General features: G+C 35.9%; 1 protein-coding gene across 1 annotated transcript in view; it reads right to left on the minus strand.

Moving 5' to 3' along the window:
- The window catches only part of LOC137618319 (dynein axonemal heavy chain 5-like), a 328,916-nt gene that overhangs the window by 80,175 nt on the left and 223,741 nt on the right, over positions 1 to 25,000 (minus strand). Inside the window, exons 48-61 of the mRNA XM_068348490.1 lie at positions 22,048 to 22,246; positions 20,974 to 21,116; positions 20,510 to 20,644; positions 18,761 to 18,883; positions 18,090 to 18,207; positions 16,766 to 16,971; positions 16,371 to 16,534; positions 15,898 to 16,020; positions 15,265 to 15,457; positions 8,520 to 8,650; positions 7,823 to 7,971; positions 7,217 to 7,386; positions 6,509 to 6,735; positions 3,605 to 3,827 (exon numbers count right to left, since the gene is read on the minus strand). Coding sequence (XP_068204591.1) covers positions 3,605 to 3,827; positions 6,509 to 6,735; positions 7,217 to 7,386; positions 7,823 to 7,971; positions 8,520 to 8,650; positions 15,265 to 15,457; positions 15,898 to 16,020; positions 16,371 to 16,534; positions 16,766 to 16,971; positions 18,090 to 18,207; positions 18,761 to 18,883; positions 20,510 to 20,644; positions 20,974 to 21,116; positions 22,048 to 22,246 — 2,304 coding nt within the window. The remainder of the gene's footprint in view (positions 1 to 3,604; positions 3,828 to 6,508; positions 6,736 to 7,216; positions 7,387 to 7,822; positions 7,972 to 8,519; positions 8,651 to 15,264; positions 15,458 to 15,897; positions 16,021 to 16,370; positions 16,535 to 16,765; positions 16,972 to 18,089; positions 18,208 to 18,760; positions 18,884 to 20,509; positions 20,645 to 20,973; positions 21,117 to 22,047; positions 22,247 to 25,000) is intronic.

The raw sequence follows: 25,000 nt of genomic DNA on the forward strand, positions 1-25,000 counted from the left end.
CTCATTTTTTTTTGTCTACACATACACAGAATAATCTAGCCTATTCTTCACAGATTCTCGTCTTTTCTCATACACCTTACAGCACTGAAATTACCAAACACTTCTTTGCTCAAGGGGCTAATTACTCTACTGTAATTATTCAGAGGCTACTTTCCTCTTGGTAAGGGTAGAAGAGACTAGCTATGGTAGGCAGCTCTTCTATGAGAAGGACACTCCAAAATCAAACCATTGTTCTTTAGTCTTGGGTAGTGCCATAGCCTCGGTACCATAGTCTTCCACCCTCTTAGGTAGGAGTTTTCTTGCTTGAGAGTATACTTGGGCACACTATTCTAACTTATTTTTTCCTCTTGTTTTTTTTTTTTTTTTAAATGGTGTGTTAGGCAGGTTTAATAAAAGGGCCATGGATGCCTGGTGGTTTATCAAGAGGTTGTCTTTTCCTTATCTGATTCTTTTTCTTCTCAAAACCATCCTTACTGTCCTTCCTTCAGTTGAAGTGGCGATTCTGGAGTTTATTTAGCCTTGCATGGTGTATCGGCTCCGCCATGTTCACCAGTGTTTCCGACTTTTTTCTGTAGTCTATGGGTTTGTTCAATTACTTTATATTTCTCTACATGTTGTTTTTGCTATTATTCTTGTTAATTTAGTTTTCAAGTATGATTTATCTTATTTATTACCATTAATTCTTATGCTGTCTGGAGACATTTAGCGAAATCTGGGCCCAGTGTTTCCTAGATTTCGTCAATGTCGTCTATTGTATTGCAATATTCGCGGTCTTAATGTAAATATTCAATTCCTTACAGTTGCGTCCAGACAGTATGATATTCTTTTGTGCCCAGAAACTTTGTTTTCTAATATGAGGCACTCATCTGAGCTCTTTATAACTGGTTTTATGAATCTAATAATGTTGAAACGTGATGCCATTCCTAGGGCCAGGGGAATGGGATCAAGCCTGAGTACCCTGCTTCTCATAAGCCCTGCTCTGAATGTGGATGTCATGAGATTCAGGTAATAAGAGTTTGTGGCAGGCATAACAACTTCTATTTGTGTTCGATCTACTGGAATCCAGTGATGGATGATTCTATCTTCGGTTGTAATCTTACCATTAGGGCTGATACAAAGAGATGACAGAAAGGCCTCTTTTGTCATTGTTGATGATTTCAATGCTCACCATAGGGAGTGGTTAAGTTCTGTTTCTCCTACTGATCGCCGCAGCTTAAGAGCTTTAGACTTTTCCTATGAATCAGGCTGTGAGCAAATCATAAGTGAAGCTACTCACAGGTCTGGTAACTGCTTGGACCTCGTGTACACTGACTCCCTTGACGTTATAACAAGTAAGGTTGGTTCTCCTGTCGGGACATCTGATCATGCCGTGATTTCATTAGTAGTGAAGATTGAGCAGCCTCGCCCTGATGTATCATACTCATGTAAAATTTATATGAAATCTCAAGCAGACTTGAATGGGATTTTGCATGATCTTTTGGGCTTGAATTGGTCACAATTGTATAGTAGTGTTGATCCTGTTGTCCCTCTGTATAAGAATCTAGTTAACGTAATTGATAAGCATATCCCTTGTTGTGTGCTAAGGTACTGAGTGGAGGACAAACCATGGTACAATGATGACTGTAGACATGCTTATTTCGAGAAGCAGGAGGCCTCTCATCTTTGGATGGGTAACAGATTACATTTGACCTGAAATAATAATACTCAGCTTAGAACTTTTGCTAAGAGAGTTTATGCTTCAACTGAAAAGGAATATAATCTAACCATAAAAGACACCCTTTCTGGTACAACCCAAGAACATAAGTGGTGGACTACCCATAAATCTGCACTCTTTGGTGTAGATGCAACAGTTCCTCCTTTACTGAAACCAGATGGCTCAGTCACTCACTGTCCAAAGGAAAAGGCAACCCTTTTGGCTGTGGCTGATGTGTTTGACAGTAAACAGAGTAATGAGAAACTCGAGCTTTTCCTGAGGCTAAACTAACTAGTTAGGCTTTTTGATCTCGTGAAATTAAAGTTCTGTTGATGGGCCTTGATTCTTATGGAGGTGTAGATCGAAATGGTATTTTTCCTTTGTTTTTTATAAAGACTACAGATTTCTTAACTCCAAAGTTATATATTATTTTGCGCAAGTTAGCAAGAAGAGGAGCTTTTAGACTTGTTGGAGAATTGGTAATGTTACTCCACTATATAAATGTGTTTGTGGTAGCTCAAGTCCAACTGATTACAGCCCAATTTCCCTAATTCCCATAATATCTAAAGTTTTTGAGTGCCTTCTGGCAAAACGTCTTAATAGGTTTATTTTAGTGCTGCCTTTGGCCTTGTTAATCATGAGACCCTTGTTTTTAAACTCAAACAGTTGGGAGTGGGTGTGTCATTTTGTTGCATAATTTTTTAATTTTTAAGTAATAGATCTCAAAGAGTTGCTGCTGATGGGCACCATTGTGAGTATAGGGATGTGATATCTGGTGTTCCACAGGGTAGTGTTCTTGGCCCATTACTTTTCATACTATATACACGTGACATGTGATTTGGCTTGTTGCATATGCAGATGATGCTACTCTCTTTACATCAATTCCATCGCCTGAATGTAGATCTAGGATTGCTGAATCCCTTAATAGAGATCCAGCTAAAATTAGTACATGGTGCAAATCATGGGATATGAAGTTGAATCCTAGCAAAACTCAAAGTATTATTGTAAGTAGGTCAAGGACAGTGGCTCCTCAACATCCTGATCTCAGCATTGATAATGTTTCTTTAACTTTGCATGACTCTCTTAGAATTTTAGGTGTGATTTTCGACAGCTTATTTACTTTTGAGAAACACATTAGGTCTGTGTCTTCTTCAATTGCAGAAAAAATTGGCTTATTGAGAAAGTCTTTTAAGATTTTTGGTGATCAATCTATTCTGAGGAGGTGTTTTAATTATTTCATTCTACCTTGTTTCGAGAATTGTTCTCCTGTCTGGTCTTCAGCTTTTGATTCTCTTCTTAATTTGTTGGGCTGGAACTTACGGTCTATTAAATTTCTTATTCCTGATCTAGATATTAATCTTTGGCAACGTCGTTCAATTAGTTCATTATGCATGTTGCATAAGATTTTTTATAATTCTGACCGTCCTTTACATTCAGATCTTCCTCGACAGTTACATCTTGTTTGTAATACTAGGCATGCAGTTAATTCTAATATTCAGGCCTTCTCCATCATGAGGCTCAATACTACACAGTATTCTAGAAGTTTTATTCCAACTGTGACCAAGTTGTGGAATGATCTTCTTAATCAGGTAGTTAAATCAGTAGAAATTTAAAAGCTCAAACTCGCAGCAAATGTTTTTATGTTGAACAGGCTGACATAAGTCTATTTCAGTATATATAATAATTATACGTGTTAATGTTGTTAATATTTTTTCTTAAATATTTTATCTTAATCTTTTCATTACTTCTGATATTGTTTATTTAATTCCATATATCCTTGTCTCACTAGGCTGATTTTCCCTATTAGAGACCTTGGGCTTATAAGCATCTTGCTTTCTCAACTAGGGTTGTAGCTAGTCGAACTAATAAAGTCGCTCACGCTAAATATGAATCGTTATATTGATTACTAACCTTGTCAGCTTTCTCCGAGGCCACGGCGAGTTCTTCCTCCATTACGGCAAGATCCTCTCTTAAACGTTCGACTTCTTTTGAGGCTTCCTTCAATTTATCCAGTCCTGATGTCATACGTGTTGCCGATTCCCCGATGTCCTCCTCCTTCTCACTGTAGACTTTTTTGTAAATATTTATAAAGGAAAGAAACGACTTGGGAGTAACATGTGCAGCGCGTCGATACCTGAGGAGAAGAGAGACTACCTTATAAAGATATCTTAGAATGATTTGATTTATGAATTTGGGACATATAGGATGACGTTGGTGCTAGGGATGTCGTAATCTTCGGAATTGTTTCAACTAAGTGGGGTAAGGATTACCTCGTCGAGCCCCTACAGCTTTTATAGCTTAATTTGAATAATAAATAACTACATAATCGTGTTAAAGCTAGAAAGGGTTTTCTCTATTGTTAGAGAACGCTCACATTCCTCTCCCCTCGTCCGATTCAAGGATTAAACGCGTTAAAGAAACGACACGAGGCCAGAGAGAGAGAGAGAGAGAGAGAGAGAGAGAGAGAGAGAGAGAGAGAGAGAGAGAAAGTACGAATTCAGTAAAAGATTATTGATATTGATTATTAACATTTACTGAAAATTTTGCGACATAATGGGAAAACTTACTGAAGTTTTGAAAGTGCTTAGAGCATGAACACTGGAATCCATAAAAATATATCTTTGAACATACATTGATAAATTAAAATATTTTTCTTTATTAACACATCATCAACTTTGAGAGCGATTGGATTGATTCCCCCGTTTTTCTTTTCACCAAAAATAGTTAGTTAGGATCTCATATTTAAAAAAAAAAAAAAAAAAAAAATAACAGGTAGTTCAGCCTGGCTTTGAATAGGCGACGTTCCTGAAAACATCCTAGCTCTATTGTACGAGATTTAGTGTAACTAAATTTCTTCTCAAGAATTTATCGAAGAATCTAAAATGGTCCTAATTATTTAATCATAGGTTCTGTTTTAGGTCTCCCCTGAGACGATCTACATCATTCTCCTCGGGCGACCATAAGCCAGCAGGAACTATTACTAGCCCCTCTAACCTCCTCCCAAGGCGCCACCCTTGGCCTTCTTCAGTAGAAAACTTTCAAAGATGGAGTCCAGTTACTCTGGTACTGTATTTGGCTATTTGTCCCTTCTGCCACTTCTTAGAGAGTACGTCCTTCATCATTCACATGGACCACATGGACCTTTTGCACACCTTCGCTAGACAGTCAGATGCCTGTCAATGCCAACATATCTGCCATTTCTGAATACAACTGTACCATTCAACAAATCCCTGGTAAACTGAATCCCGTCACTGACACCCTTATGGACAGCCCCTTCCCAATCCTCAACAGCTCCATCAACAACTCCACTCCTGAAGGATAGGGCAACCATACACCAACAACTGAATTTGAGGTGACATCTGAAGGACATCGATGCCCACCTTGGATAGTGATGAAGCTACCCACCACCCACCTATGCCGCCCCATGCACGTGACCCAACCAAAGCCCTCAACTGCCACTGATGATGCCTTTTCTTTTCAGTTGTTCTACCACCACACCACACAAGATTTGGGGCTGCTGCTAGGATATGTGCAACTGGATGTTAATGATGGAAAAGAAAAAAAAAGAAAAAAAAAAAAAAACATGTAAGTAGGCCCTTGACTGTGGCAGTGGCCTCCCCATTATCTAAGCTCTTCTTTTTGCATCATTCAGTATCTGATTTACTCTTTCTGATATACTCATGTGCCTGTTATTCACTTCGTCACGTTCCCTGTCATTCTTTAAGTTTCTTTCGCTCATTTTCAGTATTCAATAATTGTTCAAAATATTCCCTCAAACTTCTCTTAATGTATTTTTCCATATGCAATATATTTATAACAGTATATGTATATAAAAAAAGGAATCTCATATAACTCAACTGACTAAAAACAAAATGTCGGATAAAACTGGTCAACCATGGTACCTCAGATGCATTAAATTGAAGTTGAACGTCATCTGTTACCAATAATGGGGATTTTGTAACTTGAAAGAGTTCTGTGGCTCAACAATAGTTTCTTCATAAGATCCATGTACAGAATTTCAATTAGATTTTCAATTTCTCCATTCTGTGAAATTGCTTGCTATTCACGTTGCTTCAAAGTTTTCTTGGAGAGATCACATCGTGAAAATTTCTGCCTCTGCCTCAGAGAGGTATGCTTTTCTTATAGTTGCCTATTTATATGACACCACCGCTAAAATTTTATACTAATCCTAACATTATTTATTTGGAGTATAGCTCTCATAATTGAGTCTCAGGTTCTACTTTCGTTTCATAAAGTGATGATGAAAAGGACTAGAGTTTTTTGTCTTTGATTTTTCCTTTTTAATTCGCCTCGAATTTACCTTTTTATTACAAAAAATAATCAGATGCCATGCTTCATTCTTTTAGCTTCCATTCCACTTCATGATTTTAATTGTCAGGGTGATCTTATTAACCTCTGATTTTAGGAAAATGAATAAACTTACACTAAGACTCTTTCTAGTTATACACTCTTCATAACTTACTGGTAACACGATATTTTCATAGAACACTTTTCTGTTATTGCTAGCTATATCAGGAAATGATACGCGACTAGAAATAACACTATTTCGTGACCGAAAAATGAGATAATTTGTTTAATAATTTTGGCTATAATTTCAAGTATCTCTTTTGTAAGAGATGTATTAATAGCTAGATGAGACCAAATGCGACCATGAATTCTTGGACAAAACCAGTAAATTAAAGATGGCTATATTACTCTTGATATCTACATCCAGCTACACTTTTATGTATCTATTTGCTGTCACAGACGAAGGAAAAGTAATAAAAGAACGGATAATTTAGGCGAAAAACTCACCTTTGGAAATAGTCTGTGCAGAGCTGTGCTACATGATCATGAATGGCACCCATACATTTAACAAGATTTAACTTGATTTCTGGAGTGCTGATGACCTCGAAACTCTCCAGGAAATGCTGGGCGACTGCAACCAACGCTTCTTTTGGCCAAGGCTGAAACCAGTCGATGGTACAACCGCTGATGAGTCCGGGGAACTTCATAGCTCGATTTCGGAATTTCTCGCCGATCTGTTTTTCCAGAACATTATTTATATATTTGAAATTTAAGCGATCTCCCATCCTATCATTTTACTTTCTCTTTATACAGTAGATTATCTATAATGTAATATTAATTTTTTTCATAGAAACTATTTAAATTAGAAAAAAATATATGTAACTTTTTTTCTTAGGAGAACAATCTACTACTAAAGTAGCATCAATTATGACAGTCTCGCACAAATATTATAACACTGGCTTGTATAGTAGATAAACGTACCGTACACAACGTGAATGTTTTTTTTTTTTATAACTTGCTATTACTTTCAGTTGTACTAAATTAAAAGGATGAACCATATCACCAAATTTTAACCACAATTCTTTTAAGAAAATTAATAATTAAAAACAAATTATAAATATTTTCTTTTATATGGAGCTCAGTGCAAATTCTGTTGAATAGGAAAGCTGAATATGAGCTCTAGGAGCTCACAAAAAGAAGAAAATATATTCTTACCGGAGAGAAACAAAGAACTACGTGTAGATTCTGACGAGTTCTGGTCAGGAAGAAATCCATCACATTTTCTGGAGTCGGAGGCCGTCTTGGGTGTTCTCTTTTCATAATTGGAATCAGCTCACCCACAATCTCACCCTGTTCATCTCTGTTGAAGAGGTTGCTCACCATACCTTCGGAGAGTTAGGATGAAATTTAACATTCTGATATGGTTACGTAAAAATAAAGCTAGCAGAGGCTGATTAACATGGATTGCCCTGTTATTATCTTTCAGTGGTATATGCCTCAGAGTATTTCTATTGCTACAGGAAAATCAACAATTAATATACTTTCACTGCTCTACAAACGAATGTACTTATTATGTTTAATGGAAGGGAGATCTATCATAATCAAATACATTTACTATATTGAAATTTCATATAACAAGCGAATTGGAACTGAACATCTATGGTGTCAGAAAATCAGTAGACTAACGAATGGAGAATATACCTGGTGAGATCAGTATAGTTAACGTACAAATAAGAAAAAAAAAAATACTAATAATTTCCTTACAGCACTTATTTTTCCTTGGGATATACAGTACAGTATATGACGGTGAACATTTCCTACCTGATGAGAGCACATTGTTCAGGTATTCTAAAAATCCTTCTTCTTTCACCTCTTGGTCAGTGAATATGAAAGTTGTTCCCTTTCCTTGTATGCCACAAGTACGGTAGAGGACTTTCAAATCTTCTAAGAGATTGGCTGTATTATAGGATCTTTCACACAAAGAAGAAAATCAGGTTAAGAGAATATTTATGTACTATGACAAGAAATCTTTATAGTCTCTGTAAAAAAAATATTATACCCACGTTAGCCAAAAAGCACAGATAAAAATGTGGTGAGTGTGTATTAAACACACTCACTGTTAGATAAAAGTTCTACATTGTCAGTCGTCCGGTTTATGATCAAATAATTCCCCAGGGGACAAAAATAAAGTTTCTGCGTTTCCAATTAAATGTTACTGATGTACTTAGAAGGAAGAACACGTTGCTAGAATATTTAAAGATTTTTTTCACATCTTGGAACGCGAATTTGAAAATTACTGTTTCTTAAGTATCATGTAAGTCACGATGGAAAAGATATTCATTCCTGCATATTAAAGAATAGTTCGTGACACAAAGATTAGTCAAATTCTTTCATATTTGATAACAAACAGCGTTAAAAGAGACGTAATAAGAGAAAATGTCGGGAGATAGGAAAGACAATACATTTCTCTTTAGATATAATATTCCTCTCCTATATAATCTTGATTTTTGCAATTTACCTTGTTAATGTGATCTGGAAAGTCTTGTAACCAGCTATGAAGGATGCTAGTTTGGTTAACGACTGCTTACCGGAACCGCCCACCCCGACCAAAAGAGCATTTCCACCAGGATTGCGAATGATGCGAGAAATCTAAAAGATAAACAAAAAAGGATATTAAATGGTAGAATTTCATCATAAAATCCTATATATATATCCCGTTACCTATCAACTTACCTAGCTACCTGTCATTTAAAAACAAATATTTTCATAAAAATGTTCTACATTCCAATTCAATATCTGGTGATCTATCTCATGTTTGAGTATTACTTATGCAAAAATTTGTATTTCGGACACAAGGATCAAATGGCAAAAAGCTTACTTTTTTTTTTATAATGAGCCCAGTTTTGATTCCTTTTCTCAAGTATTATGGAAGGTCTTTGAAATGACTGTGCACTGAAATGGCTATTTTTTTTTTTTCCACGGGTAAAGATCAGTGATATGGTAAGCTGACGGGTAATTCAGTTTCCAGAGAATGGGTAAGAAGTGCTTCGTTAATATTACTGGTGGGTTTAGAACATTTCACCGCAGCCATTTCGACGCAGTCATTTAGCTGCGGGCTAATTAACCGCAGATCAGACTCGCAGACCAGAGAGAGAGAGAGAGAGAGAGAGAGAGAGAGAGAGAGAGAGAGAGAATATAGTAGTAATTATAATGAGGAATTAAGTCATAAATTGTATCTAATATCTTTAATACTATCATTATCTCTGCATTATAAAAAATATAAGCAATGGAAAGCATTTTGCGCAAAGAAAGATTTTAAAATTTAATAAACCGTACAAAATATTAAGAATACTATTATCGTCAGTATATTAAAAAGACTACAAAAATAAAATATTCAAAGGAAGTGTTGGAAAGGTAAGAAATTGTGTTAAATATTTATATGTTCATTACGTCATTATAAAGATAAAAAAATATTTTTTTTTTTGTAAATAAAGTGTTAAAAATTAAGAAAACAGTAAAAGGAATACAATAAAAATTAAACTTATCTAAAATTATGGGCAATGCCTTGTAAATACCCTACATAATCTATTTCAACAAGTCTCACAACCGTTTGTATTCGACTGCCTGCTTCCTTGATTTCTTTCATTTCAGTGGATTACTATGTCCATTGCTACGAATTACTTTTAGTATAAATCCCTCCCTCTCTCAACTTTTCGTAAACAGTCTATACATTTCCAAATCACAGGATGCTCTACTCTTACTTGGCACTGCAACCCCCTGTGAGCAACTTCGGCTTAATTATTTATTGGTTCTTCCATCGCTGTTTAAAATTATCATATAAATTCCACATCTCAACTGGGAAAAGCAGCTGACGTCTACCATTTCCTTTTCACAATCTTCTACTTACGTAGTTGTCCTCAAACCAGTCCAGGTGTGGTTGCAATTCATCCGGAAGGGCAACAGCTACATGTTCAATTGTGTTTTCAATGTTGCTTATAGGAATAAATCCAAATCATTATTATACCTTTGTAAGTGTCCCAAACTATCAATATATTTTTTCATATGTTGAACCAAGTAAAAAAAACATCCATGAATTGCAGTGAAAAGAAAAATCAGATCGAAACTTTTGAAATTAGTCAGTTTGAAGTTGTAGTCAACCTTGTCAGGGCAGTATTCAGGCTTTAATTCCAAAATCATTTCAAATAATTTATCATATGTTATGCATAATTTGTTTGGAAGTAAAAGTAGATCAGTGGGATGTACCACACGTGTTTCATACACGCTCGTACACTGTTAAGGTTTTGATTTTTTATCTTATCACGCGCTCTTCCCTGCACTGTTAATAGATCATCTTGTGTTTTCATGCTAGGACAAGCTATTTCCTGTTTGAATTTTGTGAAATTCTTGCTTGTAAGTAGCTGTATAAAAACTTGATGATTGTTTGATAAAGTTTAGTTGCATTTACCTCGCCTCTCAGTTATCACCTAACAGGCACTCCGCACATTGGTGACCACCGGAGTGTCCAGCTCCCTCCCGCCTTTCCACTCACTGCTATGTCTTACTGTTTGATGATGCCATCCTCTAACACTGACTCTACTATCAACGCCACACCCCTGAAAATACTGTCCTTCGTCCAGTTTTGCATCAAGGGCGTGATTAAATTAAGCTCCAAAGCAGAATACGATTTGGGGAGATCTTCAAGGACACTTTCCAGAAAATCTTCGATTGGCCGAGAAAGCAAGGGGGCACCTCAATAACTTATGACGCCCTCAAATCATACCTTATGGAGTAGCAGTTGCCATCGTCAGCTGCCCACATAGCGAAACATTTTCAGTTATCTCAGCAACTATTGGGGAATCAAAAGGCTTCCCTGGCCCTCAGGAAAGTGACCAGTATCACTCGCCTGTAACCTGCCGCAGACAGCTCTCCTCGTGAAGTGAATCTGCAAAGGGCACGGCGCCTACCCTAACCTGTATGCACTGCCATCCCTGATGGTGATATTTTGCCATGAAGGTCTTGATGACCAAAATCGATGGTCTTATGGACAGCCACTTACCAGCCTTTGAGACCTCCATCCATGTCTCCACTCCTGATGAAGTGGACAACTATTCAACATCAACCGAAGCTGACGTGAATGCGGTAGGATACAGATGCCCAACCCCTCCATACAATGCCGATGTGACCTCCTACTTGCATAAAGGGAAAGTTTTGTCCACACTCGACCTCTTGAAGGGGATTATCATGTGTCCATGAACCCAGAAGACATCCACAAGACCACCATCACGACCCCCTTTGGTACATATACCTTGAATCACTTCTATTTTGTCCTTCGTAATGCTGGGGCCACTTTTCAATGTCTCATGGATAGCATCATACGGTACCTCCCCTTCTGAGTATGTTACTTGTGTTCTCTTCCTCCAAAGAAGAACACCTACATCATCAATGCATTTTGCTCGACCGCCTACAACAGAACAGCCTTATAGTCCGATACGACAAGTGTACTTTTGGCGCCAACGAAGTATCGTTCGTGGGGCACCACATCACTCGTAAAGGAGTCCATCCACTCCCTGGGAAGGTAGCAGTCGTTCAGAACTCCCCCACGCCCTCGACTCTCAAAGCACTGCAAAAATTCTTGGGCATAATCAACTATTATCACAGTTTCCAGCCAGCCACCACTCTACGCCTCCCTCAAGGGCAAGCCAAAAGACCTGAAGTTAAGTCCCCTACAATAAGCAGCCTTCTGCAATGCAGGGAATACCCTATCAACCGCTGCTCCTCTCTCTTCAACCATGAATTGCTGATGGTGCACTTGGCTGTCTGTCACTTTCGCCACTTCTTGGAAGGTATGCCCTTCATCATTCGCATGGACCACATGTCTTTAGTGCATGCCTTCACTTGAAAGTCCGATGCCTGGTCGCTTGTCAACGCTGATATCTCTCCGTGGTGGCTGAATACAATTGTACCCTTCAACACGTTCCTGGGAAAATAAATCCATTGCCGATGCCCTGTCAAGAAACACATCGGCTGCCATTCACCTGAGATTGGATTACAATGCTTTGGTAGAAGCCCTACGAAAAGATACAAAGCACCAAGCATGTAGGACAGCCTGCATATCCCTCCATTGGGAAGACGTCTCTCTTGATGACTCCAATCCCACCCTCTTCTGTGACGTCAGTGCTGGTAGACCTTGACCGTGGATACTTGTTCCCATGACCTGAGAGGTATTTGATTTCATTCATGGCCCTTCACATCCCTCGCACCATTCTACTGCCCAGCTACTGAAGACGAAGTTCATTTAGCATGGCATTACTAAGGAGGCTAAGGATTGGGTCCGTGCCTGTACTTCATTCCAAACCTCAAAAGTACATCGATACAAGGATTCAAGAGTGGGCACCTTTCCTCAACCTCAGCGGCGCTTTGCCTACATCCACGTCAATGTTGTAGGTCCCCTACCCACATCACAAGGACATTGTTACCTGTTTACCGTCATTGACAGCTGCACTTGTTAGCCTGAAGCCTTTCCCATAGAAACTGCAACGTCCCCCTCGTGTACATCTGCCTTACTCTCAGGATGGATAGCGAGATTTGGTATCTTTGAGCATATTACTTCTGACAAGGGTACCACTTTCACCTCTAAATTGTAGACATCATTAGCTTATTTCCTGGGAATCAACCTACATCAGACAAATGCCTACAACCCCGCTGCCAAGAAAAAGGTTAAACCATTTTACCGCACCCTCAAAACAGCTTTAATATGCCACTGCAAGGACTTCAACTGGTTTACCCATATTCCCTGGGTCTTCCGGGACTAAAAACCACTCCTAAAGATGCCCTGAATGTCTCGGCAGCTGAAATGGTATATAGCAACCCGTTGATTGTCCCTGATAAATTTTTTCCGTCTGCGACCTCATCCGACAATCTCCTGCGCCTAACGTCACTTTGTGGGAAAATTTACTCCATGCCATCAGACTTACAAACCTCCAGCTATGCAACACATACCGATAGATTTGAATTTGGCAATGCACATTTTCCTGGGCAACAACACTAGCAAGCCACCACTAATACCCCCTTACATCGGTCCTTTCCTCGTGATCTGTCTACTCCGAAGGCTTTCTGCATCAACATTCGTGGCAAAGAAGACTGGGTCTTCATTGACCACCTATAAAATTGCATTTTTCCTGGTAAATGACCTGCCTACAGTACGTCTCTCTAGAGCAGGGTACCCCATTTCATATGTATGTCATTTTAGGGGGGAAGCCATACACGTTCGCACACTGTAACGGTTTTGATTTTTTATATTATCACTTACTCTTCCCTGCACTGTTAATAGATCATCTCGTATTTTCATGCTAGCACAAGCTTTTTCATGTTTGAATTTTTGTGAGGTTTCTTGCTCGCAAGTCGCTGTATAAAAAACTCGATGATTGTTTAATAAAGTTTAGTTGCATTCACCTTGCCTCTCAGTTATCACCTAACTGGCGCCTTGCAAAGGGAACACACCTCCACAAATATTCCCTAAAATAACATACTTGTTTGAATAAAGGTGTGCAAATTTTGAAAGCCCCACCAACAAATAACTTTCTTTGCTTAACTAAGAAAATTGCAATTCCCTTTTCCTCCAAATATTACAATTCTACATGACGTATTGCAGCTATTAGCTAATAAAAACTGTTCTTCGATACAATTGGTTACAGAATAAGTTTTTAAAGTTGTCTGGTATCACAAGTAAAGATAAATGCCTTAATAACTGCAAAATACCGAGCTACCACAAGTTACTGAAATCAATGTAAATAACTTAAAACTACTGAACTACTACACAAAAATTTTTACCTTTTTAGTTATAAATAAAACTATATATTCTCTCTCTCTCTCTCTCTCTCTCTCTCTCTCTCTCTCTCTCTCTCTCTCTGTTTATTATAAATCAGTATATATGCGGTGAAATAGAATGCAGCTGAATGGCCACGGCAAAATGGCCACGGCGAAATGGCCGCGGTGAAATGTCCCATCCCGTTACCGGCAAGGAGACAGTGTGGCATCCTTGTTGCTAGAAAAGACCGAAGTTGTTGATTGGACGAAACACAGTTAATTCAGGAAATAAGCATGACCGCTAAAGCTCATAAAGCAATGCAATGACATTAAAATAGAACATATTTTTCAAGAAGGGATTGTTTTTTTTTTTTCTTAATATGTAATCTTTCAAAGATAAGCCAAAGTTATCAGAATGTCAAAAGTTACATTTATGTAGGGTAACATAAGCATGAGCCTAGCTCAAACTACATTCTTTTTATACATTGTAAAGTGGTTCCGCTAATATTTGCTCTAAGAGGCCTCATGACTCCTTCACGCTCACCCATATTGTTCAGATGTTGAGATTTTAATTTTTTTTTGTTTTATTACAATTCTCCTATCGAATAAATGTTACAGTTGGTTTTTACTTTAATTTTTTGATCACTGAATTTTATGAGAGTAATTACTTGTCATTAAAATTTCATTTTGCTTTTAAAATTAGTATCTTTTCCCGCATTCTTTGAGCTTGGAATTCTAGCAGAAAAATCAAAAAAATTCTTTTACTAAATTAGAGTGCCTAGAACAAAGTTACTATGTTCCATATTACTAGGTTATTTCTAGAAATAGATGGTAACAGACGTTCAGTCTTGATGTACAAATAGAAAAGTTGTAAGTGGAATTTGGATGGAAACCAGCCGAGCAATATATCCTCATAAATATTATCGTTTAGAAACAGGGAATGAACATTTTGAACAATCTTGATTAAAATATGAAGCTTCCGCAACCCTTTCACAAGCGGACACTTGAAGAATATTTCAATAATGGAAGAACAAAATACATATTGTGTATGATATTGATACTGTATTCTCTGGCGAAATAATGGCTGTAAAACATGAATGTATGCCAAGATATTCTTCGATTGCAATGTTCATAGTCATAGCAAGAATTGATCAGACAAAAAGTATTAACGGAAAAACATAATACATTAAATATGTATGTATATATATATATATATATATATATATATATATATATATATATATATATATATATGTGTGTGTGTGTGTGTGTGTGTGTGTGTTTTGTGTGTGTTCTGATATAGCATTCTTTTTAATAAGTTTTAGAAAAAATCAAATAGTCTATTAGTGGAAATCCGTTCTAAAACACAGGCTGATAAAAAAAATGTATAATAATAATAATGAAGTGAAGATGAATAATATAAAACTTATTAATATGTAAAAATAAAACCTTCTTACCCTTGTTAGATGTATCATGGCATCTTGGAAAAAGACGAGATCCATTCCAGCACCTCGAACGATCTCGTTATACTGAGAAAGAAACATCTGAAGCCTTTCTTCTAGTGTCTGGAAGGATGGTATTGGTTCGTATACTTTCGGCATCTCCATATCAAGATCTTCTGCTTCGTCACCGGTTGGTTCAGGGGCATCTCTAAAATAGCAGAGGAAGAGAGCGACTAGCAACTTTGCAAATAACCACGACTTGATAATTCCTTGACTAGTGTATACTTTAATTACTTTAACGGCTGCTTTTCTGGTTCTAAACTTCAGGAGAACCCTACTCTCTACTGGACTTTTTATAATTCATTTAATCGTTTATGTAGGTATAAAAGTAATGTTTTGAATTAATAAAAGAAATGATCTTTAACACATATATTGAATGTCTTGAGTATTTTCCTTGGTACTTAAAGGAAGCTATTATTTTGAAATATCAAAACTTAAGAAGGAAAATACATTTCTACTGATTGTGTAAAATCGATAATGCGTAAGATAAAAGTTGACATTAAACATTACGGAACATCTATTTACTGTATATTTCAAATAGTATCGGTCTCTATTTATGTACTTTGCAAAGGGGCCCATATGTCTCACCTTAGAAAATCGACAAAAAAGTGCTTTTTAAGTATACACTTTGTTTTCTTTGGTCCTAGCGCCATCTCAGCTCCACTTATTAGTGTTTCTTCAAACCATTTGACATCCTTAGGCGATGTAAATCTTGAATAATAAATGAAAAAAGAGGAAATGTATAATAATAATCTATTGTAAATGACAACATATATAAGATTGAATATATATGGATTTAATAAATGCAATTAAACTTATGCGACATACTTTCAAGGTAGGGATTTGTAAGCAATGCTTTGAAACAGTATTATAGAATACCACCGGATAAATCATAGATACTGATATATATATATATATATATATATATATATATATATATATATATATATATATATATATATATATATATATATATATATATATATTCAAGATCGTTGTGTGAAAAATTCATATAGCAGGTTGTGCAGTCCATATACTGCAAGTGTTCAGCCCTTATTTACCTGTCAGCTATGACTCGACAACATTCGTGTTTCCACAGAGATAAGAGGATGCTGGTTGAGGTCACAACATTAGCTGCCGCCCCAAGCATTCCTTGCCATATGCGAGACAAATCTCGCAAATTAAACACATAATGAAACTTGGCTGGAGTTGGCAACAGTTTGTTCTGTAAGATAGTGTGGTGATATAGTTTTCTAATGTACAGTACTCTTGAACTAATTTTGAAAAATACAAAAACTGGTCGCTATATTTATAAATGGAGCTATGTCTATGAATATGAAAAAATCGACAAAAGAAAAAAAGATATTGTTCGCCTAACTGAGATTCGATTGTGAAATTTGGTTATGATTATTGAAACTAAGTGTTAAAGGCTAGATGAAATCATAAGTAGCCTCACCTTCGTGTAAGACCAAAGTTGTCTGGTGAGAGGAACTAATTTTTCGACCATGTCCCGGACCTCAGGAATGAAGCCTCTTTTAATACTGAAGTGGCCTCTAGCAATAACGCCAAAAATCTTATTGATAGAATTTTCAGATGGAATAGTTGAGTTGAAAATGCAGAAGTGTCTCTTCAGTCGGGACGGAATGTCATTCCGACCTCCACCTGCTCACATTAGGGAAGAATAAAACGGGATCAGTCAATGAATCTCTCTCTCTCTCTCTCTCTCTCTCTCTCTCTCTCTCTCTCTCTCTCTCTCTCTCTCTCTCTCATAAACACGCGCACTCATAAACTCCATGCCATTAGATCTTGGAATTTTGAGAGGTAATCAGTGTGAAGGGAAACTAGACATGATGTAGATTTTGTTTTAGAATTATGCTGAATTAAATTTTCCCTGTCACAAAAGTAACATTCCATTGTCACCATATAGAATATTGTTGTTAGTATCCAGTTTTCTATTTTTACTTTACCACAAAAGATGCATTTTCATTTTCACAAAGAGACGACCCAAATGATTAAAAATACTCAACCGACGATTTAACACTATCGTTATGTCAATTATCAAAGTCACCCGAAAACCAAATGAACTAGTTGGTCGGTATTTAGAGGCTAGGATCTTGGTGATGATCATTAAGATATTTTATCGATATCAAATAATCCATGAAAGTGACTAGTAACATCTAACAGGTTATGTACAATGCATGTCGTAGTTTAGGGATTGAGATCCCTTGCTTCATAATTCGGGGCACAGTTTTAAATATGCTGTTTTTAGCAATTTGTTAATTTTTCGTGGAAACCTGTTAATCAAATGCAACAACTTTAATCTCTGTATGAATGATAGCAATTTTTGAATACTACTAAAAGAAATGCCCTTCTGATTAAATTTTAACATAGCACTAACGTTCTTACATTTCACATGGTAAGAAATGGGTTTTTGATGGAAATAGAAAAACTTGATCCTTTCCTTTGAGGTTTTTTATATTAATTAATACCTTCAGAAACTGGTTTTTTAGAAAAAGAGCAAGTCCTGATTAGGTTCAGTTTCATTTTCGGGAGTATGATACATCAGAGTTAAGTTCTTTTTTAATACAACTTTTGAGAACATTCTAGATGGAACCTAAAAAAAAGTGGCATGGCACATATCTGCAAGGAACTTAATCTATGTAAAGATTTTTGCTAAAAAGATATTATCTTAAAAGGAGATCTTATGATAATTTAGGCAAACCACAGACCTATTCAATTTTTTTTTCTTTTTTTTTTTTTTCTGTAATCGATTAACTGACCTGGGTGCCCCATTGCTGCCAAAAACTGTATATCAACAACATGTGTGAAATCCCCTGGTTTTTCGAGGCTGTAAAATCCACCCATTTCCATCGTTTGTCGAAGAATTTCATTCGTTGGCTGGAAGTGATATCAAATTAGTTGGAAGTACATTCTTAGTGAAGGAAATAGTTCATAATGTCAAAAGTATGGCGTCATTATATTATCATATTTTTTCATAAAACAGATTGATTTCTGCCACTGGACTTCTCATTATAATGAGAGGCCCATCATAATTTGTTAAGTACTATATCGAATGGCGTTAGTGTTTGCCTGCTACGAAAAAGTTCGCGAAACGGCTTAATACTATTTGTAATAGTATGCCATACTTTTTTCTATTATATGCAGAGTATATATATATATATATATATATATATATATATATATATATATATATATACATATATATATATATATATATATATATATTTATAAATATGTATATATATGTATATATATATATATATATATATATATATATATATATATATATATATATATATATATATATATATATACCAAAAAATATAGATTTTGATTCATCCATTTACAACTTAGATACTGACTCTGATTAAACGTTTTGTAAAAACTGTCTACAACAGCATAGACTAAGAAACTGCATAATTATCCTCACCTGATCTCCCCAGTCGTTGATGTGTGGCATATTAAGATCATCGATAAATATGCTCATCTTTTTACCCGCCGGCGGACCATAAGTGCTGCCCATCCTTTTGTCAAGGTAACTCTCAATCGTTTTCTGAAAGAGGGTTTTCTCTTAATTTTGACAATGTTAAGAGAAATCAATATTAATTGCAGTTCCAGTAACATACGTAAAAATAACCAGAATGATTAAAAATGATATAAAAACTGATCTATGCTCATGATTATTATAAAAGAGCAGCGTAGACTAAGATTTATTTATTATTATTGAGCCTCATGATAAGCTTGATTTTGATTTTCACTCTGAAATGTTCGATGCTTTTTTTAGTATCTCGCCTTTAGAAATACGTAAGGACAAATAATTTGACTAGATTCCTTTTTCAGTGATCGATAAAACCATAAACATGTACAAAGGATCGAATGTGAATCAAGGAATTCCATCAATTATATTTTGTATGGCTCACATACTATCCAAATTATTACACAAAAAGGGAACGTTCTCGATGCATTCCGCCAAATAGTGATGACAGCATTAACCGAATTTAGCAAACTGTGATTTTTAAAAATCTATTCTTTGTACCATTTACGTTGCCTTTTATATACTGCAATAATATATTTAGTTAAGATCCTAAACGTAAGAATATTAATAATGTTATGCAAAGCAAGGACCTAAAGAAACCTCCCTTACTATATATTAAGGCACTGGAAATAATTTAGCGACATAAAAGCGAACTCATGTCTCGGCCACATGGTAGAGGTTATTAATGAGTACAGAAAAAGTGAATGTAGCAAAGTCATGGTTCATACATATAATCTATATACTATGTTTCAGGGAGAGTATGCATCTTACCCTACTTGAGTTCAAAGGTAAATTAAGGTGAGAGTATAGTCGTTATGTGATACAAAGGCAAATGGAAGTTGGTAATCTCGGGGTCCCTTAAGCAAGGAAGATTAAACTCGGGTAATCATATTCGTTGAAAATGCTTGATATGTATGGGTTTAAAAATATCTACAATAAAAAGATGGACAAAGAATAAAAATAAAAATTCCAGATTACAAATTCTATGGAATACCATGAAAGTTTGATCATTACTTGGATGAGGAAAATGGAAATTAAAAGATAGTTTCCCACGAAAAAGAGGGAATCTAAATGATTTTTTTATTTCACATAGATTCCTTATATGGGTTTACGATGTGGACTCATTATGGAAATAAAATTTAGCGAGATGTGAAGGTTTAGGGAAGGGTTTATAACATTTTACTGAAGTATCGGTTAATCTTTATGGACAATTACCCATCCTAAATACCCCATGAATTTGCATAAGTCCTATGGTGTCCATGTAATTAGTGTTTCAAAGAAAGGGCTGTTGCCATACCATCTGTACTATGACCTTAAATACAAGTTCTTAGGTTGCCTTCAAAATAACTTTACTTCCATTCACTCGTTGATTCATTAATCATATAATACTTATTTGTTTATCTATTCATTCATTTCAAGATGTGACTGAATATTTGTATATCTAAAAGTTAAATGATTATCGTTGTCTTTTATAAATTCAGATTCCATTATATATCTTCTTTGTCGGTTTTTATCATTTCATAAATATTCTGTTTGGAGTAATTACATCACATACAGGTTCATGAACTATTACCATATTGCATGACAATACGAATATATTGTTGATAACAGTTTACGATAAAAACTCTTATATAACCGAGATACCTGGAAATAAAGAGGGGTAGAAGCCGAGGAGAAGTTAAAATTTCGACAAAGATGATCTTCAGCATTATATTTTTTCATGAAGGCGTTGATGGTAACCGTCTTAGCAGAACCTGGCTCTCCTGTGACCAGGACACCCTGGTAAAAAAAAAAAAAGAAAAAGCTCTTGATCCATGACAAAAAAAAAAAAGACATAATAAAGACAGTTTGAGTATGTTATTAATTTTCCATTTAGGTAATATTATGATTTGTTTTTCACTTATATCTGAGGAGGAGAGAAGATTGAGTGAACGTGTTAAAGTTCAATCAAAATTTTAATTTCATATTTTTTAAGGTTGAAAGACGGGAGAAAGGAATCTTATGCAAGCTATATTTGAATGAAAAAAAATATTTGACTTTCTTTTTTTATTCCCTTTGAGAGAGATGCGGGATGGGATATTGTAGATAGAGGAGATGTGGAGTCATACCTTCCCTTGTTGTGCTATTATATGTATGAGGAAATCCATCCGGACATTGTCCACATTTGGAACCAAAAGGGATGTATATTCCGCCGATCCCGTATCAGGATAAACGAATTCTGCCACTCTCGCTGACCAGTGCTGCCAAAAACCTGTTACAGGAAAGAAATTATATCGACGGTTGTTGTCACTGCGCATATCAAGACTACGGGAGCACACAAGTTTCAAATTTGACAGTTCGTTAATCAGCAAATCTTATGAATTGTGGAATTTCTAAAAATTTTATAGGCATAGTTAAAACTACGGGAAATGTTTGCACTAGAAAATAATTGCGCTTTGACAATTATTCTAGTTGTGAAGTAAGAAACCACTCACAAATTGGATAATTGGTTACGAAAGTACAGTAACTAAATATATAAAAGGTTCCATAACTTCTGTGACAAACTGGTAATTTGAAAAAAAAAATGAAAAAATACATTCTTGAGTTACTTATGACAGGAAAAGTTGCTCGTCAAATTTAATAAACAATCAAGTTTGTTATGACCATGGTGATTATTGGAATGCATGATTGGGGAAAGAATGGGCTGCCAGTTAAGTTAAAAAATCGTGGGTTCGTTGAATGGCTGATATGGTGAAGATCAACTTTGCAACATGGATCTGGTTATGTATAGTTGGGTCATAGAACATTGATGGAGTAACCCATTTTCAATTTCCATCCTCTACCCTGCCATCTTATCATAACAGGAAGGTGAAGGTCTATTTTCATAGTGTAGTCAACAAGTCAAAATATTCCTTATTTCAAGAAGTCTTCCAATGAGAATGTAGCTTATAATTTCCTGATCATGAAATAAGACATATCACTTTGAATGTACATAACAAACTCTCAAAGTTATACAAAAATGATAAATTTAGTTATAAAAGAACGGATGATGCAAAAACGTTTCCTGATAAAAAAAATTTCAAACTTTTTTCATTTTTTTTTAATTCGTTTTGTCAAGGTGTTTACAGCTCGGTAAACGCATATAGTATCAATTCTGTTTATTCTTATTTCCATAGAACTATAACCAAAAAATTTCAGACTACCATTCTCGTCAATGGTGAAATCGAATAGAGATGATGTTTCACAGCAGCTTCCGTCTGGAAGGTCAAGTGTTGGATGCTCTGTTCGGATGTATTCTTCAAGTTTAGCTCTGTCGTCAAGTTCCAGAAAAGCTCCTAAACTCCATAGCATGGTAAACACGAAGATTCGTTCGATATGGTCTGAAACTGGGGCTCGCAGGATCTGTAAATAGAAGAGAGAGAGAGAGAGAGAGAGAGAGAGAGAGAGAGAGAGAGAGAGAGAGAGAGAGAGAGAGAGAGAGAGAGATTAGTAATTATTCAAATTTTTTATTTCACATGCACTAGCATCAAGAGCTACTGTGATCTTTCTGTTTTTTCTCTCTAATTTAATCATTACCTATTTTTTATCAGCCATATTTTACGACACCCCTTCAGTTACTCAATAGTACCCAATTGTGACGTTAGTGCTTTTAGTGAATAGAACTTATTCATAAAGGTATTTAAGGTAAATTGAAAATGCACAGATGTTTTATTCAAGGTTCACTAAATGACATAGTGTAGCAGCCCATGTTAAGGAGCAGGTGGTCATAGGTGGCTAAAAGAGTTAGCAGTAAGGAGGCCAGCGCCCTAATTTATATTAGGTGTTATGGTTAGGTTACGATGCAACGCCAATTTTATGCTTTCCCCCACTTAACACTTCGGCACCCTACGAAACCCATGATCTACGTCACTTTCCATCTATTTTGTGTGATTTATACATATCTGGTACTAGTTCCTGGTGTGATATGCTGGTATCCCTCCACAATTGCTTAAATGGGGGGGGGGGGGGGGGCAAAAAAAAAGTTGTTTGCACCAATAATAATAATCAGAATTAGGTAAGACACAAGATGGCCGATAACCAGCTGGGAAAACAAGACGTTCATATGTTTGGCGATAGATTAAAATACAGCATCGCCCTATTTCTTCTCGTCCCCTAAGATGAAAGTTCAGTCATTCAACATTTGAATAATAAAATGTGCGATAAGGGTTCGACTATAGATTCTTGAGACTAATATCAAGGAAAATGAATCTTCATCTCTTCTAGTTTCTGTGTACTCAAGTTTTCATGAAGAACAGAAAATGTTAGATATAAGATAAAAGCCATACTTTAAGGAGATTCCTCTTTATTACTCTGGCGTTTGTTCTGTGATCAACCTGATAATGAGAGGATGCATTAACAAAGCTGAATAGCTACTAAGACTTTCAAAAAGACACTAAAAACATTAACATAAAAAGTTATATATAGTTCTTTTCGACCTTTGATGTTTACAGAAGTTTACATCGCATTAACCCAAAACATGGCGTGAAGTTCAAACTATTAGCAGATGACACACAATTTTACTTCTCCATAAATGACATACATGACACTACTGAAACTCTAAACCGAATCCTTGATCGTGTTAGAGAATGGATGGCACTGAAACAACTAAAATTAAATGAAAACAAAACTGAATTCATAGTGGTGGGCAAGAGAAACAGCGTGAGAAACTTAGGTGATATTCAAATAAACATAAATAATGACTCGGTGCCGATATCTAATAAAGTTCGAGATCTAGGTGCATTTCTTGACTGTAACCTGTCTCTAAATGCCCAAATAAATAATGTAATAAAAACTGCTAGTTATCATCTAAGAAATATTGCGTTTATGAAAAAGTACCTGGACGAAAATTTTGTAAAGAAACTTGTGATAAACTGTGTTATTACCAGGATTGACTACTGCAACTCTATCTACTACAATTTACCAAAAGTGCAACTTAAGAAATTACAAAACATAATAATCAGAGGAGCAAGACTGATAAAAGGTGTCCCACCTAGAGAAAGGATCACCCCTATACGAAGCGATTTACACTGGCTGCCGATTAAAGCGAGAATTGAATTCAAAATATGTACAATAACCCACCAAGTTACCAAAACCGGGCGCCCAAAATACTTAAGAGAATTGCTACATATTGCGCAGCCAACAAATCGTGTTGACACGAGAATAGTTACAGATAGCTTCAAACTGTTGGAACCTAGATTTATGTCTACTTTAGGCTCCGGAGCCTTTAAATATGCGGTCCCGAGACTATATAATAAGCTCCCACGAAACATTCGAATTAAGGCTTTCAAGAGGAAACTGAAGACTTTCTTATTTCATGAGTCCTTTGACAATGATGATTTAACAGTAAATGAACAATACGCGATATGAAACGTTAAATACTCTGAACGAATAAGGTAAAACGACAGTGAAGGTCCTGTAGAGAGTGGGGTTCCCCTGCTGCATGGGACCGGGAAAGCAGCCATCAAATTAAAGTAAAAGTAAAATAAAGAACGCATGTGTGAGGGGGGAGGGGGGGGGGGGCCGTCATTTCAGTGATCTTTGCCTTGTCCAAGTTATTTAACCATGTTTCAGATTAGCATATCTAAATATTTCTCGTTTATCAATTCTCGAATTTGAACAGTCTTATTACCTACAAGCAAATAGGTAGTATATATAAAATTTGACAAATGGTTTACTATTTTTGAAAGCAAACAGTAAATTACGTCAGAGAATTTAGTTTACTCGAGTAGTGCGAATTGCAAATGTCTACTACATCCTAGATTTTATAATTACCAAAATTAAGCAAAAACCATGGCCAAATTTAGAAAATCTAACACCGGTTGGAAAAAAATTTATTGACGAGGAAAATACAGCTACCACTTACATAAGAAAAATACTGATGAAACAAAAACACATACTGGAGATGTGTAGAGCGATTTTGCAAAGTAAGAATACATACATGAAAGGATTTCGTTACCGCACGATGTAATGAGCACATACATGGATCTTCAGCTGCTAAAATTAGAACGCAAAAAGTTATGTCTGAATTAAAAAGTATTTCAGATTCAGGATGCGAGCCAGGAAGAAGTGTTATAGGAGGAATTATCGCTAAGGAAAATCAATTTACAATACCCCACA

This window comes from Palaemon carinicauda, chromosome 2 (genome assembly GCF_036898095.1).
Source record: "Palaemon carinicauda isolate YSFRI2023 chromosome 2, ASM3689809v2, whole genome shotgun sequence".
Lineage (NCBI taxonomy): Eukaryota > Metazoa > Arthropoda > Malacostraca > Decapoda > Palaemonidae > Palaemon > Palaemon carinicauda.